This window comes from Saimiri boliviensis, chromosome 15, assembly GCF_048565385.1.
Source record: "Saimiri boliviensis isolate mSaiBol1 chromosome 15, mSaiBol1.pri, whole genome shotgun sequence".
NCBI classification, from domain to species: Eukaryota; Metazoa; Chordata; class Mammalia; order Primates; family Cebidae; genus Saimiri; species Saimiri boliviensis.
In genome coordinates, this window is record NC_133463.1 from 71,890,620 (window position 1) to 71,909,424 (window position 18,805).

An 18,805-nucleotide genomic window follows, 5' to 3' on the forward strand; every position below is an offset into this window, starting at 1 on the left:
GCGATCTCGCGATCTCGGCTCACCACAACCTCCGCCTCCTGGGTTCAGGCAATTCTCCTGCCTCAGCCTCCTGAGTAGCTGGGATTACAGGCACGTGCCACCACGCCCAGCTAATTTTTTGTATTTTTAGTAGAGACGGGGTTTCACCATGTTGACCAGGATGGTCTCGATCTCTCGACCTCGTGATCCACCCGCCTCGGCCTCCCAAAGTGCTGGGATTACAAGCTTGAGCCACCGCGCCCGGCCTCCAATTTTTAATTGTTGGCTGTTCTCTGAGTCTAGAATGCCTTTAGTTCTCTGAAATAGTCTGTCTTTCAGTTAGCCACCATTCAAAGTAATAAAGTTATGTACCATTCAAAGTTACAGCTAAGTTCTTAGCAGCTTTTCCTAAGTAGATTCTTATACTGGAAAATGAAAGAACACGAAAGAATAACCCAAGAAGAGGGCATTCTAATTAGCATGTTACGACTTATAGTCTTCATGTAAATTATTTTCAGAAACTGATTCCTCAAAAAATGAGTCTGTCTCTTTGTAGCAGTCTACAGATCTGGATCTGGTATATATATTCTCCTGAGGCAGGAGAATTGCTTGAACCCAGGAGGTGGAGATTGCGGCGAGCCAGGATCGCGTCATTGCACTCCAGCCTGGGCAACAAGAAACTCCATCTCAAAAAAAAATTAGCTGGGCATGGTGCACCATTCTGTAATCACAGCTCCTTAGGAGGCTGAGGCAGGAGAATCACTTGAACCGAAGAGGTGGAGGTTGCAGTGAGTTGAGATCATGCCACTGCACTTCAGCCTGGGGTGACAGAGTGAGATTCTGTCTTAAAAAAAACAAAAGTTATTTCTTATACAAAAGAGTTGAATCTATTTTTTCTTTTCTCTTTTCCTCTGGAACAATGCAGATGGCAGTTTATGTTTATTACCTCTGCCATGTCTCAGCCCTTCCGATGTTTGAAGATGACTCTTAGATTCCATTCCCCACCAGTTTAAATTAGTCATTTGGTGATTAGTCACATTATCTTAGTGACTTATTGAGCTAAAACTATGAGTTAAAACCATTAGCTGAAGCTTTTCAGGGAAGTAAAAGGCAGGCATCTTACTGAGTCAATGAGACTCCCAGCATTCTGGGCTTGGCGCATGGAGCCTTAGACGCCCGTGATAGGAGTGAAAAGGAAGGGACCATTATGAGCAATGTAGAATGCACATGTTTTTAAAAACACCTGCCATCATATTGGATGTGCTGCTGTAGGAGTTAGGGAACCGTGAAGCACAGCTGAGGGTGAGTATAGGTTCTGAGATTAGGAGAGTAATTGATGAAAGTAGGGGAAGGCACTGCTAGCTGCTAGGGCACTGCCCTGCCTAGCACTCTAAGAAGGTTTTGGGTAAAACTTGCCTGTGGCTGGCTCTGATTTGCTGTGTCAGTTGTGATGAGGCCCTGCCTAGCTAAAGCCGATAGTGATCAGCTCACAAGTGTCCAGGGAAGCCTTGCTAATCACATTTCATCATCTATATCCTAACATCTATCTTTTTGAGTTTGTTGGCTTTTTGTTTTCGCTGAAAGTGTTTTTAAAGTACATTACAGAGGGCCGGGCATGGTGGCTCACGTCTGTAATCTCAGCACTTTGGCTGACGCAGGTGGATCACGAGGTCAGGAGATTGAGACCATCTTGGCTAACATGGTAAAACCCCATCTCTACTAAAAATACAAAAATTAGCTGGGTGTGGTGGTACATGCGCCTGTAATCCCAGCTACCCGGAGGCTGAGGCAGGAGAATCACTTGAACCCAGGAAATGGAGGTTGAAGTGAGCCGACTGTGCTCCAGCCTGGGGGACAGAGTGAGGCTCCGTCTGGAAAAAAAAAAAAAAAAAAAAAAAAAAAAGTACGTTACAGAAACCGGCTCAGCTCTTAATTCTCACTAATGACACTCCTTGCCTTTTGAATGTTGACAGCATGCTTCTTGGATTAGAAAAGAAAGGGGTTTTTAGCCATCCTTGGTGATTTTAATTTACTGGGGACCATTTGGAATTAGCCTTTCTCCTCACTCCCAGACATCATCATTATCTCCTTACTCTTACAACAGAAAAGTCCAGGTTCCAAAATGAACAGGAGGACTCAAGCTGTTTGCCTAGAACCTCACAACTAAGTGACACTTCTGAAATGGATCCCTCAACACAGAGTAAGTTGATAAGCAAAGGTTTTATTCTGTCATTTTAAATGTAACAATATTCAAGCAAAATAGTGGCTTAAATTATATGTATAGCATGTGGATGCCATTTTCCCAGGGCACTGATAATGAAAATCCTAAAATGAAGACAGCAAGATTCTCTTAAATTTCCCAGTGGGAAGACTGGGTGCAGACCAAATTCCAAGTAAAGAAAACGTGCCGAACATCACTAAAGCCACCCCATTTCTTGAGCACCAGCTCTGCTGCCCAAAAACATAGTCTCTGGAGGCTCTAACAGAAGTCTCTGGCTAACTAAATCGATAATAGGAGATTCATAGCTATTCTGACATCCTCGTGAAAAGAAAATCTCAGTGTTGTTTTTCCAAGCGATTGCAAAGTTGAATTTTCTTGACTGTTCATCTGGGCTGGGCTCCCTTCCACAACCATTGAAAACACGTGTCTGTGCTGGGCGCTCCAGTGGAATTCTGGGCCCCACCAGCAGTGGAACTGCCAAAGGCACATGGCTTGATGCTGATAAGCTGATTTCTGATTCCTCGACCTGGTTCATGGGAGGGTTTTGGGTTTTTTAGAAGGGACAGGGTAGAAACATCTTATAGAAATGTAGTCACAGCATTAGGCCATCCATGAAGATGCTAATAAGCTTTCCAGCGAAGCGTAGTCTTTATTTTTATAGGGGAGGAGGGAGGAGACAAGACACTCCGTTAAACTTTTTTTTTTTTTTTTTTTTTGAGATGGAGTCTCACTCTATCACCCAGGCTGGAATGCAGTGGCACGATCTCAGCTCACTGCAGCCTCTACCTCCTGGGTTTAAGCGATTCTCCTGCCTCAGCTTCCCAAGTAGCTGGGATTATAGGTGTACACCACCTGTCCCAGGTAATTTTTGTATTTTTAGTAGAGACAGGGCTTCACCATGTTAGCCAGGCTGGTCTTGAACTCCTGACTTTGTAGTCCTCCTGCCTCAGCCTCCCAAAGTGCTGGGATTATAGCTGTGAGCCACCGTGCCCAGCCTAAACTTTCTTTCAACTAATTTTTTCAGTGAAACTGCCACATAGATGAAACAATTTAACGAAATCTTCTGAGTTCTTTTAGAAGAACAAACTTTGACACAATGTCTCAAAAAGAAGAACTTTATAAGAAATATACCTAATATCAGGTCATGAGATTCCAGTGTGTGTAAAATATTTTTGCCCACTCATAATTTTATATATAAATTCTATGCCAGAATATGAATTAAACCAAAAATCATTCAAGAGTCAAATGAAGTATGAGAGATTCTCAGCTATTCTCTATTCTGACATATCGAAACTTAATTCTAAATTTTAAAATGGTTATTTGGTAAGTTAACGTTATTTGGCAGCAAAACAAACGCATAAAATTTGTATTCCTTCGGGAGAAAAAACAGTTTTTCAGAAATTGGACTGAGTATGTAACTAAATTTCAGAGAAGTATATTTTTAAGGGCTTAGAAAAAAAATCCAGTGTTCAGTAGCCCCTCTATCTCAGTAACACTCTTACACTTGGACATATTGTCATATTTTAATCTTGATTCCGGAATGCCTTTTCTTATTACCATTAAGCATCGTTGTGAGGAAGCTTACCGTTGCAAAAACTCAAATTCTCTCTTAATCAAGCTTTGTTTCTAATTTAAGACTGTTTGTATCCCAAATGTTTCAAAAGCAGAGATGTTCTCTGTTAGCATTCATTCAGTTCAACAAATAAATATTTGGCTTGCAAATGGAACCATCTGGGGCCAGGTAATACATAAAATTTAGGTTTTTAGAATTTCATTTCATTATTTTTATAACACATTTATCTTTAAAATAAATGCTATGTCATTGCTAACATCAGAAAACTCAGCTTTTCTTAATTTTAAATTTTATTTTCAAGTTTCTTTAAATCGAAGAGCAGTAGAATGGGACACCTCGGGACCGAATCTTATCAAGAAAGTGAGAAATCTTCGCCAGAGACTCACTGCCCAGGCTCGTCACAGGTGTCAAACCCCTCATCTTTTGGCTACATGAAGGCATGTCACCTTGAGACAGTCAAGAGAGAGACCTATTTTTGCAATCAGTGACCCTGATTTTTAGATTATTTATTTAAAATTCCTATGAAGATTAACCTTTTGTACAGAAAAATATGTCTATAAAAATTATGTTATTCTGATACTTTTTGGCTTGTAAATGGCTTCTTGAACTTTTTACAATAAAAATGTTGTAGAAACTATAAAGCTGTGTTAGGCCTTCAGGTTGCAAGGACCAGCATTAACTTCAGTACTGTTAGTTGATAAAGGTTTATCTCAAAAGATGAAAGGAGAAATAACAGGAAGCCATCTCCACAGCTCTACAGCCCAGACTGGGACAGGTCTCAGCAGCAAGCAGAGGGCACTGGCAGTGGGGTGGCCTACATCACCATCCTCCTGGACCCCGGCAGTGGGACCTCCTCTTTGTCAGTGACCCACTGGACTTGTAGCATCTTCTCTCTGACCCAGCTCCTTCTGCCCTCTGCCTACTGCTTTTGGCAGCACCAACTGCTCTCTCCCTCCATCCGCTCCTAGCTCCACAGTGGGGCTACTTGTGACTTCCCAAACCTTACTCTCTAAAAGGAGGGTAGAAATAGCTCATGGACTTGCTATGAGGATTAATTAAGATCAGGCAGGTCAGGCGTGGTGGCTTAATGCCTATAATCTCAGCACTTTGGGAGGCCGAGGCAGGTGGATCACTCAAGGTCAGGAGTTTGAAACCAGCCTGGCCAACATGGTGAAACCCTGTCTCTACTAAAAAATATAAAAGTTAGCCTGGTATGGTAGCACACGCCTGCCATCCCAGCTACTCGGAAGGCTGAGGCAGGAGAATCACTTTAACCCAGGAGGCAGAGGTTGCAGTGAACCAAGATCATACCATTGCACTCTGGCCTGGACAACAGAGTGAGACTCTGTCTCAAAAAAGGAAAAAAAAAAAAAAAGATCAAGCATAAAAAGTTCCTGGCCCAGTGCTTGACATACAGTAAGTGTACAATATGTAGTAGTAATTGTTTTTTTCTGGGGCCATGGAGCATAATCTTACAGTTAATCAAATATTTTCAGCAAAGGGCTCTCTTTCGCCCAGTAAGCCAAGTTCTAAAGTGATACACTGGCGTTATGCTCAGCATTGGTTTCCCACAAGTATTTTTCTCAGCCTAGTTTTCCATATATTTTTAGGTGGTTGCAAACATATGCCTTCATGGGCCAAGCTGACGTGTGTTTTTGACAGCAGAAATCCCAGGATATACAATACATAGAGTGTGATGGGAACTTTGGTAGACTTGAAATTTCTTGCTCACTGGAAAGCACTGAAATTCTAAAATTCTGGTCAGGCACTGTGGCTCATGCCTGCAATCCCATCACTTGGGAGGCCGAAGTGGGCGGTTCACGAGGTGAGGAGATGGAGACCAGCCTGACCAACATGATGACACCCCGTCGCTACTAAAAATACAGCAATGAGCTGGGCGTGGTGGTTGGTGCCTGTAGTCCCAGCTACTCGGGAGGCTGAGGCAGGAGAATCGCTTGAACCTGGGAGGCAGAGGTTACAGTGAACCAAGAGCACGCCACTGCACTCCAGCCTGGGTGACAGAGCAAGACTGTCTCAAAAAAAAACATTTTTAAAATTCTGTGATTCTGTCACCTAGAAACAGCTGTCTATTCCAGTATTTTACCTGTATTTCAGGTCCCTTTTTACTATAATTTATACCTAGTCAGGTCTGTTTTGCAGCTACGCACACACACAAAACCCTTTTGTATATACAGTATTGCAGTAGTTAATTTTTGAAAAAAGTTCCTGTTCATCCAGTGAAAGTGAACTATGAATGCTCTCAACCAAATGAAGTTCTTGTTATCACATGCTTCCAGTTTTCTCTGAGCCTACATTTCTCCAGTAATCTTGATAAAATCACTGCCTTAGCAGATTTCAGATACTTGGTTGAATCCCTTCAGCCGTATGTGCTTGGTTGGTATGGCAAAGGTTATCACATTTAATGAAATATATAAATACATTTCTGATTATTTCTTCCTGCTGCTTGACATTATATCTTCAATCGATTTCCTTGTAATGTGAATTCTCTGGAATTGAATAAGGGCTGAACTTAGCTAAAGTTCTTTGCTACATTCAGAAAGTTTCTCTCCATTGCTCCCATGAGTTTGTTAAAGAAGAGCGGTCCCAGCTGGGCGCAGTGGTTCACACCTATATCCCAACACTGGGAAGCCAAGGCAGGCGGATCACTAGGTCAGGAGTTCGAGACCAGCCTAACCATCATGGTGAAACCCTGTGTCTCTCTTTTTTTTTTTTTGAGACGGAGTTTCGCTCTTGTTACCCAGGCTGGAGTGCAATGGCACAATCTCGGCTCACCGCAACCTCGGCCTCCTGGGTTCAGGCAATTCTCCTGCCTCAGCCTCCTAAGTAGCTGGGATTACAGGCACGCGCCACCATGCCCAGCTAATGTTTTGTATTTTTAGTAGAGACCAGGTTTCAGCATGCTGACCAGGATGGTCTCCATCTCTTGACCTCATGATCCACCCGCCTCGGCCTCCCAAAGTGCTGGGATTACAGGCTTGAGCCACCGCGCCCGGCGAAACCCCGTCTCTAGTGAAAATACAAAAAAAAAAAAATGAGTTGGGCATGGTGACATGCACCTGTAATCCCAGCTACTCAGGAGGCTGAGGCAGGAGAATTGCTTGAACTTGGAAGGCGGAGGTTGCAGTGAGCCGAGATTGCAGCTGACAGAGTGAGACTCCATCTCAAAAAAAAAAAAAAAAAGTCCCCATAGGCCTTTTCATATTTATCATATCTATAAGGTTTCTCTCTGGTGTGAATTCTGCAATGTTGGCTAAATGTGGGGCTTCAGCTAAATCCCTCTCCACATTTGACTAAATTTGGAAAGTTTCTTTACAATACGAATTCAGTGGTGTTGAATACGTTATTAAGTTGGTTAGCGGCCTTTTCCAATTTATTTACATTCGTAAGAGTTTTTCTCTAGTATAGATTCTTCGAGATTGAGCAAGATTTGAGCATTTGCTAAAGGCCTTTCCACCGTGATTGCACGTGAGCCATTACAGCAATTGACTACAGGGACTGCATAAGGCTTCATTTATTAATATGAGTGCACTTCGAGAGTCTGGATTTAATCTTTAATCTCATCGTATCAGTCTGGAGACAAACCACACACCTGTTTGGATGAGGAAAGTTTAATATAAAGACTTATTGAACTGATGGGGAGTTCTCTTTACAGTAGTAGAGAGTACAAGGTAAACTAGAAAGACATAAAGAGAACTCTCCAAGGTACCCAGGACGGAAGAGCGTACTCAGGGAAGCGTAGCAGGAAATTAGAGATTTTATTTGACGTGATTATGGGCTTAGCAGAAATGCTTTTTAATTTTGAGCAAAGGACAAAGAAAATGGGGTGCCTTTTATACACCTGGGTGGTACAGAATGATGAAGCAGAAAGCAGGATTACAGAAACCAGAACAAAGAGCAAGTAACTTGTGACGTATGCTGCGATGTACTTTACATTTGAAAAGTAACGTTTTGAGAAACACATTTTGCAGTTTTGAGTTTATTTGCTTTGTGACCTTGCAGCTGGTTAGCAAGAAAACCAGGAATTTTTAGATGACTGGGAACTTTGCTAAGAATGTGGAGAGCATAGATAAGGTTTAGTGGTTTGCAGGAAGGGAGTTATTCTGCCTTAAACAGAGCTGGGGAGGCATTGTATTAAACAGCACACAACACAGCAAAATTTGCTTTATTATATAGCAACTACAAATTACAAGGTTTTGTTTTCCTATCATTGCTATTATTTAATTTCCTTCTTCAGAAGGGAGGCTCCTCCCTAGGTTCAGACCTGGTCGGAGAAGGTGTGGTTGCAGACCACTGGCTACTGGGGAGGGTCTCAGAGTTGGCCAGGCCAGGCCGTGGGTAGTCCATGTCCCTAGGCAGCAGGAAACAACTCTCCTGGGCACAGGCAATCCGAGGCTGGTGGGTAAAAGTGGTAAAAGTGCACAGGAAGGCAGGGCATAAGGACCCCGCTCGTCAGGGTAGTGTGCAGCCTGACCATTTCCAGAGGGCCCTAGGAAACCACCCTCAGCACAGGCAAACAGGCCGGCAGGCAGGTGCTCAGAGTGCATCAGGGTGGTACTGCTGGCATGAGACCTGGAACAAGCCAGTGTCCATATTGGGAAGACTATAGTGACGTGGTTATTGGGCTAGGACTGTGAAGTCATAAAGCAATTGTGCACGCTAAGCGCGTGGTTGGGCAGAGCACGACTAGATGTCCCCATGAACACACGCCGCTGGTGGCCCATGAAGCAAGAGCAAGAATAAGCAAAGCCGCACATTGGAGCAAGGAAGAGGCCTGTTTCACCTGCAGTGTCCTTCCAGCACCCTCTATTGACAGCTCAGCATCATGCTTGTAAGGAGAAATGAATGCCTCGAGAGCCCAGCCCATCGCCGAAGAGCTGACAGATGATGGATAACGGCCACACTCATGCCATTGAAAGTGGCTCTACAGTTTACTTGGTTGCTTGACAGGATGTGGACTCATGCTGGTCTCTATTTAATGAAACAGGTGCCAGAATTTCCCTGGCATGATGTGGATGCAGATATCCAAAGGCTCAGGGAGATAGGAATGTGTGGGTGGATTGATCACATCTGGCCTCCTCACTCACCTCCCAATGCCATGCTCTGGGCCCAAAAGCCACTTCCCTTATGAAGGCACTGAGCAAGGGAGCATCTGCAAATCTGAAAAGCTCTGTGGTGGCTCATGTAACAAGACGTGATGGTGAGAGATGCCACCACCACAGACATGATCCCTGGTTTCAGTGGGAATAATGGAATTCCGGGGCAGCAGAGGCCAGGTAGCAGCATTTAATTACCAGACAGCTATTTACAATAAAAGGCAGCAGGGCGGTAGTACTATTAAGGGATTTTTGGCTACTGTTGATTGACTACACTGTCCCTAAGAATGAAATAGATAGGCAGCCTACTAAAATGTTCCTTGAGATATGTAACAGGAAAAACTCGAGACCTGGTAGCCAAAAAACTGACTCAACTCATCACCATGGAGAGTCATACCTGTCACCCAGCTTCTAGTACGAAGATGATTCCCAGATCCAAAGACTCTTGATTGAAGAAGAGGCCAGGTCCCCCTGAGGAAGGACCCTGAAGCAGTGCCGCATATACATGCTAACGAGTATTCTTTAAGCCTTCCCCAAAGGAACCTCTTGCCATTTACTTGAAGGATTGTGTACTAGGAAAAACAAAACACCCATATCTCGCAGGAATTACTAAACATGGGTTCTGAATTGACACTAATTGCTATGGCCTACCAGTGAAAGTCAGGGCTAATGGTGGTCAGTTGATCAAAGCTGTCTTGAGGAAAGTTTAAATTACAGTGGGTGAATAAGGCCATGAAACCAACCTGAGATTATTTTCTGAGTACCTGATATATCATTGACATAAACATGCATGAAAAATGGCAGAATCTCTCCACTGGCACTATAACCCATTGAGTAAGAGCTGTGATCCTAGAAGGATTCAAGTGAAAACCCCTGGAATCTCCTTACCAGGATAGTAAACCTGGCTAGTAAAAAGTTAACACAATTATCCCCAGGGGCTGGGCGTGGTAGCTCACACCTATAAGCTCAACAGTTTGGGAAGCCGAGGTGGGTAAATCACCTGAGGTCCGGAGTTTGAGACCAACCTGGCCAACATAGTGAAACTCCATCTCTACTAAAAATACAAAATTTAGCAGTCTGTAGTCCCAGCTAATTGGGAGTCTGAGGCGGGAGAATTGCTTGAACCTGGGAGGTGGAGGTTGCAGTGAGCCAAGACAGTGTCACTACAGTCCAGCCTGGGCAACAGAGCAAGACTCTACCTTTAAAAAAAAAAAAAAAAAAAAAATTACCCCAGGGAAACCGAAGAGATTCGTGCCACCAGCAAAGAGTTGAAAGATGAAGGGCTGGTTATAGCTATTCCATCGCAATTTAATTCGCTACTTGACCTGGGAAGAAGGGAGAGGGATCTTTGAGGCTGGGTTATCAGGAACTTAGTAGGTGAGGACTGCAGTTGCAGCATCTGTTTCAGACGCAGTCTTGACACAGCTCCCGGCATATGGCATACCCCAGCTGCCTGTATGACTCCCTGAGACCCCTCTCCCCAGACCCTATCATGCATGACCTGCCATTTCCAGATGGGTTCACTGCCCACCGCTGGCCTCTCACCAACGCTGCCTACCCATCTCGCTGTCCCCACCTTGTTCCCAGCCACTCCTCTATCGCCTCCATTAGACCGCCTTGAACTCGGCCGCGCTCATAGCGCCGTCCTGGACTGTGACCACCCGGACTCCTGGCCCAACCTAGAGCTGGGCGTATCCCCCTGCGACGGTTGATCGAGGAGTCAGGAGCTGCTGCAGACCCTTACCCGTGCCCTTTCCTAGACACTCGGGCCGCGGTGCCAGGGTGGTCTTGGCGGGAGTTCTTAAGAGGTTCGTGTGCTCCCAGGACACTTGTCCAGGTAGGTCTTTCCCCTTATCTTCAGCTCCGGACTTTGACTTGCAGGCACAACCTTTCTTTCCGGAGGAAGTGTAAAGCGAACAAAAGTATTGTGCCCCGTGTGAGGATCGAACTCACGACCTTCAGATTATGAGACTGACGCGCTACCTACTGCGCTAACGAGGCACCTAGAGAACGCTTCCGGACGGGGCCTAATGAGGCTATGCGACCGGCCTGCTGCGCATGCTCAGTTTTACTATCCCTGCTGCGGTAGATTCTGCCCAGAACATTCGGAATTCTAGCTCCTCTGCGCCTTCCGCCTGTCGCGTTCGTCAATGAACAAACACTGTTCACTGGGTAGCGGTGACACGAAGAGGGGGGATAATTTTTTTCCTGCGATTGTTGTGAACCCGTATTTTTGTATTGTGCGTACAAACCGTTTGCACGCTCGTGATCTCATGAAACATTTATTAGGCACCTAATGTGTTCCCGGCCCTGTGCGGGATGCTGCGTTCACAGGAACAAACCCAGGCTCGAGGAGTTGGGCGAAGATGCATAATGATTGGAAAACACACACACACATACACACACGCGCGCGCGCGCACACGCTGTTCCGGCCCCCACCGCACACCCCGGATCCCGCCCGTCCCCGCCTCCTCCCGGCGCCCCCGGTTCCTCGGCTGAGGCTGCGCTTGGCAGAAACCGCCGGGCTCCGGGACGCAGTCTGCAGTTTTTTTCTTGTTTGGAGCTCGGACAGACCACCAGTGCCCTGTTGCACACTTGAGCTGGTTCTGATTTTTTTTTCTTTTTTCCTTTTTGCTGTTCAAATCGGGCTTCAGGGAATCACGGTGGAAGCGATAAGTTAGCATGTTAACTGGAAAGCCCCCTCTCCTTTCCACTTCGCTCCCCGGCCTTTCCTCCCAGCCCTTTATACAAGCTCGTTTACCTACATTATTGCTGAAGGAAAACTTCGTGCCCCTATCATAAATGGAAAACGGCTAGGGGTTTTTTTAACTTAATATTTTTTAAACAGTTTTAGAGTCACGTGTTCCCTAACACATGTTCAGGTAAACACGTAACTGCTATAATTAAAAAGACTCCTCCACGTACTGTCTCAAATCGGCCAGACTGTGGCACACTGAGGATTTGTATGTTTCGCCGAATGTAAATCTCACCTTATAAAAAGGAAATTAGGACAGAACTCTGGGCGAGGCGGGGCGCGGACGCCTGGGGGCGCTGTGCGGACGCCCGCGGGTCTGGGTGGGTCCCGGGGAAGGCACGAGCGATGGACAGGCGGACGGAGGACAGGGAGCGGGGAGGGTTCGTGTGAACCCAGGTTCGAATAGCCGCACAACTCTCAACTTTTCCGTTTGTCTGAAGTTTTTCCTTAGAAAATGTTGCAGGAGGAATTTTTTTTAATCACCTAGAATTTGAGAGATACGGTGGGATGTCAAGGGGGCAAAGGGCAGTGTGGGGAAATAGCATCTTGACAGCAGGCACCACGATTGCTGGGGGCTGGGAAAGGGGAATCTCGGACTGGATGGGGCTGGGGCCTGCTCGACCTCCCAGCAGGAGAAGGACTGGGAGCTGCGGGGCGGTGGCCGACTGGCGAGGAAGGAGGATTTGGAGGTGGGCAGGCCGCCGGGACCCCAGACCCGGACACTGACACCTAGTCCTCAGGAAGCTCCTGGATCCCAAGGTCTCGGGTGGGAAGGAAGCCCAGGACCTCCGCCGGCCTCAGGGAAGCGCTCCTCCACACGTCCAGGCGGGAACCGACCCCGACGGCTGGCTTCCCGGGAAGGTTGCTGGGGCGTCCCCTGCGAGTATCACCTAGATCCAGCTGTTTCTTCCAGATCGCAGGCCGGAGGAGGTGCTGATTGACGTGCGGATTAAATCCCGATGCTGCTGTCTACCACAATTACAAACAGCCCCAGTTGCGGGTGTAGCAGTCCCACGACTGGCAAGCTACCCAACATACTAACTCACCACTCCCACGGTTCTTCCCTGAAGTCCTATTTGAGCTGCAAAAAAAAGAAAAAGGAAACAGCCCAAGTGTGCCCCAGGGAACTAAGTGGCCACAGGCATAATGGCCTGTCCAGACTGTAAATCAAAAAAAGGGATGCTCGATGTTGTGATATGAAATGAGCGAAGAACACAATCGCAGAACAGAGTATGCGACTATTTCTGAAGAACGGGGCAGATGTTTCGATTTGCTAGTATTTGCACACAAAAAGCCAAGATCGGTGATTAATACGCGGAGGCGTGGAAACTGTATGGTTGAAGGTGTGAGATGAAGACTCTTTTAAAAAAATAATTTTTTAAAGTTTAGAATCACAGAATAATTGCAAAGATAATAAAAGTCTACGTAAAGCCTGGACCCAGGTTCCTATATTGTTAACTGCGGTCGTTGGTATGGATTGTTCATTTCGAACCAGTGTTGATGCATTAACTAAAGTCCATCTTGACTCGGATTTCCTTAGTTTTCACCAGATGTCCGTTTTTCTGCTCCACGGCCTCATCCAAGACACCACATTACATTCACTAGTCCTGTCTCCTTAGGTTCTTCTTGACTGTGACAATTTCTCAGACTTTTCCTGGGTTTTGATGACCTTGACGGTTCTGAGGAGTACTAGTCGGTTATGTTGTAGAATGTTCCTCCACTTTGACATTTGGCCGACAGCTTTTCTGGGATGAAGACTTTTCACTGTAAACCTTTGAACAGTTTTCTAAAAACATACTTGAACTATGTTAATCTATAACCTATTTAAATGTTGACGTACATTAATTTAAAAGACGAACTGTAGGAACTAGAAAGAAGAAAAAGGAGGAGAGCAGGGGAGGGAGAGGGAGGGGGGAGAGGAAGAAGGGAAGGAGGGGAGGAGGAGGAGAAGCAGGAAGAGAAGCGGGGCTGGGGAGGAGCAGGAGCAGGAGGAGGAGGCTACCTGGAGGGGCTGGGCTGATGCTGCCCTGGGCCGGACTCGCGCGGAGACCTCGGGGCTCCCAGAGCTGGCTGAGCCCGGCGGTTGCCGGGGGACGCTGTGCCGAGGGGCCGCCGCCGCCGCGGCCCCGCAGGTTTCGGCTTTTTCCAAATTCGCCTCGGGACACACCGCGCCACTACCCGATGCAGGGTTCCAGGCCGGATCCCCACGCCGAGGTGGCCCCATCACCCAGACGTGCTCAGGGAAGGGAGGAAGAACAGGAGTTGGGAGCGGATACGGTGCAGATATTCCGCTCCGTAAGGTGCCTCTGGCCTTTAAAGACGCGTGCCCCCAATTTTCCGAGACCTTCGGAGCCTTTGAGTGGAATGAAACTCGCACGGCTTCCCAGCCGCGGCGACGAGACCCGGCCCCGCAGAATCCCGGCAGGAGCGGAGGCTCGGGAGGGGGCCGCTGGCTGCGAGCGTCCTGCTGGAGTCCGGAACCAGGGCGGTCAGGGTCGCCTCCCCACTGGGTCGCTGGCGAGGGAGCGGGGCCGCGCGCGGAGGCCCCTGCAGGCGGTGACCCCAGGCCTGGCCCGTGCAGAGTGACTGATGCCGGGGACCGGCAGGGGACCTGAGGGCCTCAGCCTGCGCCTGCGCCGGGGCTCCCCGACCAAGACCCTCCGGACGCCAGCCGCTTGCACTGGCTGTTCTCGGCCCGACGTCCTTTGCACCCTCAGGCACCCCTGTAGAGATGGGGATCTCTGCCTCGCCCTTCATCAGCCAGGTCGGAGGTCACCTCCCCAGCGAAAACCTGATCCCATTGCCTTTATCTGCCTCCTTCTCTCACCCTCCTCCGCAGGCTGAACGTGCTCCTTCCTCCCAGCTAAGCGCCTTTCCTGCTGTGGCTCATTTATTTCCACTTCTAGAGCAACGTGAAGGGCTCAGTGCTTCCACGGCCCTTCACTTACAAGAGCGAAACTCAAACCCAAGGGCAGACGACCTGACCAAGTTCAAAGGATCACCGCCCTCCTCCCCAGCAGTTTCCAAATCCTTTTTCTCAAGGGCACTCGCTAAAATAATGTTGAAAAACTTATGTGCATCTCTTCTCCTAATGTTAAGTGGATATCAGAACGGTTTCATTATAAACAATTGCAAAAGACATAATTACCAGTGTATGTAAATCGTGATTTTTAAAAAACATAAAACTGAGTATATGACATTTAAAAATATACCCAGTTGGCTGGGTGCAGTGGCTCACTCCTGTACTCCCAGCACTTAGGAAGGTCGGGGTGCACAGAGAACTTGAGGTCAGAAGTTCGAGACCAGCTTGGCCAACATGGTGAAACCCCCATCTCTACTACAAATACAATTAGCCAGGTGTGGTGGCAGGTGCCTGTAATCTCAGCTACTCAGGAGGCTAAGGCAGGAGAATGGCTTGAACTGGGGAGGCAGAGGTTGCGGTGTGCTGAGACAGTGTCACTGCACTCCAGCCTGGATGACAGAGCGAGACTCCAACTCAAAAAAAAGTACCCAATGACATCTATATATCCCATGGATTCCATACAAACCATAATCTATTTTGAATATATACAAATATGTCCTCCAACATTTGGAAAGTTTACGTTTAACTGCCTCCTTGGGGTGGGCACAGTGGCTCACGCCTGTAATCCCAGCACTCTGGGAGGCCGAGGCAGGCAGATCACAAAGTCAGGAGTTTGAGACATGCTGAAACCTTGTCTCTACTAAAAATACAAAAATCGGCCGGGCGTGGTGGTGCCTGCCTGTAATCCCAGCTACTTGGGGGACTGAGGCAGAATTGCTTGAACCTGGGAGGCAGAGGAGGCAATGAGCCGAGATCACACCACTACACTCCAGCCTGGGCGATACAGCAAGACTCTGGATTAAAAAAAAAAAAATTACTTTCTTGAACTCATTTCCATTCTATATGGAAATGAGTTCCATATAGAATACCCCCCACAGAATACTATCCCCACACAGAATACTATTCCCCTAAAGTACATATTTTATGTTTGAATGCTTGTGTTGATCACCTAGCATGCCTCTGAGCAACAAAAATGTTTATATAAATTGAAATTCTTTTGTTGTCTTGACCATAAGGCTCTGAGTGTCAAAATTTCTTCTAAGCTGACATATCATTACTTTCATTAGTACACATTCAAAAATAATAAACATATTTATAAACAAATAATTATTAAATAGAAAAATGAAAAGTTATCAAAAGTGAGTATCTATGAGAGGAATGTGACTTTTTTATCCCTCTTCATTCTTGTCTGGTTGGCTGACTGTTACTTTTTGCTAGAATGAGATGGGGTTCAGCATTAATTGTATTCCTATTATTCATATTTATAAATGTTAATGCTGAGAACCTTTGTTCACATGAAGAAGTAAAAATAAAAATAAAAAAAAAGTGGGCCGGGTGCGGTGGCTCAAGCCTATAATCCCAGCACTTTGGGAGGCCAAGACTGGCTGATCACTTGAGGTTGGGTGTTCAAGACCAGCCTGACCAACATGTAAAAACCCCACCACTACTAAGAATACAAAATTAGCCAGGCATAGCGGTGCATGCCTGTAATCCCAGCTACTCAGGAGGCTGAGGCAGGAGAATCCCTTGAACCCAGGAGGTGGAGGTTGCTGTGAGCCAAGATCATGCCATTGCACGCCATCCTGTGCAACAAGAGCTAAACTCTGTCTCAAAAAAGAAGATGGAAAGAGTTTTGTTATGACACTGAAACTTAATCCCTTAAACACATTTCAAGGTGTATACTAAGAATCACTTATCAAAAATTATGTTCTCCAAACTATATTAGCTTAGTTGGGTTGTCTTTCAGTTTTGAATTGGAAACCACAATCATTAATCATTAGAGTCTTTCACTTTCTCAACTTCTGAGTCAATGTTTTGAATGGAACATTCCTTTTATTTGTAGTGAGGAGATTTTCACAGCCAAATAGCGAGATCCTGCTAGTGGAAGATGAGTGGTAGGTGGGGAGAGGGGGTAAGAGCCAGGGCCTGACCCCCAACAGCAGCTCTCTCAGCTGATTAATTTTCGGAAAGTTCTTTCTGGGACACCTTCATATACATCTAGGGTACACATCCAGGTGGCATTGGATGGGGTTTAGACTTGCTCTGACAGGCAACAGAGCTTATTGGAAGCCAGTGTGTGTTCTGGGAGGCGGGCTCCAGGCTGGCTGAGTAGGGTAACTTAATGGAAACCTGTTGAGAGTGATTCCTCTTTCTGGTACCAGATGGACCCAGGCAGGGAGACCCCCTGGGACCCCCAAGCAACCATCCAGGCCCAGGTGATGAAAACACATCCTGGCACTTGATTGCAGAGAGCTAAAGGAGGGAGCCACGCAGAGGCACATTCCACAGGGGCAGCCAGGACATGGACCTGGCTGTCAAGAGAAGCCAAGTCACTCCAAATTGGCGTAAGCAATGTCCAGAAATATTCCAGTGCCACCACCGGGGAGGAAAGCAGGTAAAAGGGTCCTGCTTGGGGGAATGCAATAAATTCTGGCTTTGCTTATTTTCAATTGCACAAATAATATATACTAATTATAAAATATATGGTTACAGACACGCTGTATTAGTCAACGATCGTGCCAGCACCGCTTAACAAACCACCCGAAACGTAATGACTTAAACAGCAAGCATGTGCTTTCCTTTCTCTTTTTTCTATGTTTTCCTTTCTCTTTTTTCTTTCTTTCTTTCTTTTTTTTTTTTTTTTTTTTTGAGGTGGAGTCTTGCTCTGTCATCCAGGCTGGAGTGCAGTGGCAAGATCTCGGGTCACTGCAATCTCCACCTCCCAGGTTCAAGCAGTTCTCAGCCTCCTGAGTAGCTGGGATTATATGCACTTTTAGTAGAAACAGGGTTTCACCATGTTGGTAAGGTTGGTCTCTAACTCTAGACCTCGTAATCTGCCACCCATCTCAGCCTCCCAAACTGCTGGGATTACAGGCATAAGCCACTACATCCAGCCTTTTTTTTTTTTTTTTCAATACAGCTTTACTGACATATAATTCACATATCATACCATATAATTCACCCATTATAAGTGTACAATTAAATGAGTTGGGTATATCATATATTTTTTAAATTGTGGTAAATACATGTAACATAAAATTTATCACTTTAACCTTTTTTTTTTTTTTTTTTTTGAGACAGGCTCTTGCTCTGTCACCCAGGCTGGAATGCAGTGGTGTGATCACAGCTCACTGCAACTTCCACCTCCCCAGCTCTGGTGATCCTCGCACCTCAGCCTCCCAAGTAGCTGGAACCACATGTGAGGGATAAAAGACTACACAGTGGGTACACTCCTTGGGTGATGAGTGCACCAAAATCTCAGAAATCACCACTAAAGAACTTATCCATGTAACCAAAAACCACCTGTACTCCCCAAAAGTATTGAAATAAAAACATTTTTTAAATGGTTAAAATGGGTTGGGCATGATAGCTCACATCTGTAATCCCATCACTTCAGGAGGCTGAGGTGGGCAAAATGGCTTGAGCTTAGGAGTTCAAGATTAGCCTAGGCAACATGGCAAAAATCTGTCTCTGCAAAAAATACAAAGATTAACCAGATGTGGTGGCATGGACCACATCTCAGGTCACTGCAACCTCCAGCTCCCAGGTTCAAGCGATTCTCCTGCCTCAGCCTACCCAGCAGCTGGGATTACAGGCACGATGTCACATGGATAGGCGGAGGTTGCAGTGATCCAAGATTTCACCATTGCACTCCACCCTGGGCAACAGGAGCGAAACTCCATCTCAAAAAAAAACCCAGTAAGCTGGACCTCTTTCGTTGCCGATACATAGGTATCTTCCCTGTTCTTAGTAACTTCAGTAGTGTCTCTGAGGAGACTCCTCTCCAGACACAGATACACACAGAGAGAAGATAAGGAGACCCGGGAGGAAGATGGCCATCTACAAGCCACGGAGAGAGGACGCAGAAGAAACCAACCCTGTCAACACCTTTACCCTGGTCCAGTATCGCACGGGAATACATTTCTGTTGTTGAAGCCACCTGGGCTGTAGCATTTTTTTTTTTTTTTTTTTTTTTTGAGACGGAGTTTCGCTCTTGTTACCCAGGCTGGAGTGCAATGGCGCGATCTCGGCTCACCGCAACCTCCGCCTCCTGGGTTCAGGCAATTCTCCTGCCTCAGCT

General features: G+C 46.4%; 1 protein-coding gene and 1 non-coding gene across 8 annotated transcripts in view; one reads left to right on the forward strand and one right to left on the reverse strand.

Annotated features, from left to right (window-relative positions):
• The window catches only part of TBC1D31 (TBC1 domain family member 31), a 76,643-nt gene extending 70,252 nt beyond the window's left edge, over positions 1–6,391 (forward strand). For 6 of the 7 annotated variants that reach the window (XM_039464504.2, XM_039464505.2, XM_074387093.1 and 3 more), the window contains 2 exons: positions 2,084–2,179; positions 4,075–6,388. In XM_039464504.2, coding sequence (XP_039320438.1) covers positions 2,084–2,179; positions 4,075–4,208 — 230 coding nt within the window. In that variant the 3' untranslated portion in view covers positions 4,209–6,388. Of the gene's footprint in view, positions 1–2,083; positions 2,180–4,074 lie in introns of all 7 variants that reach the window. The other variant, XM_039464506.2, reaches the window with a different exon arrangement.
• Positions 6,392–10,815: 4,424 nt separating this feature from the next.
• TRNAM-CAU (transfer RNA methionine (anticodon CAU)) lies at positions 10,816–10,888 on the reverse strand. Its single transcript has one exon. It is a non-coding gene; the product is annotated as a tRNA-Met (tRNA).
• Positions 10,889–18,805: the final 7,917 nt, after the last annotated feature.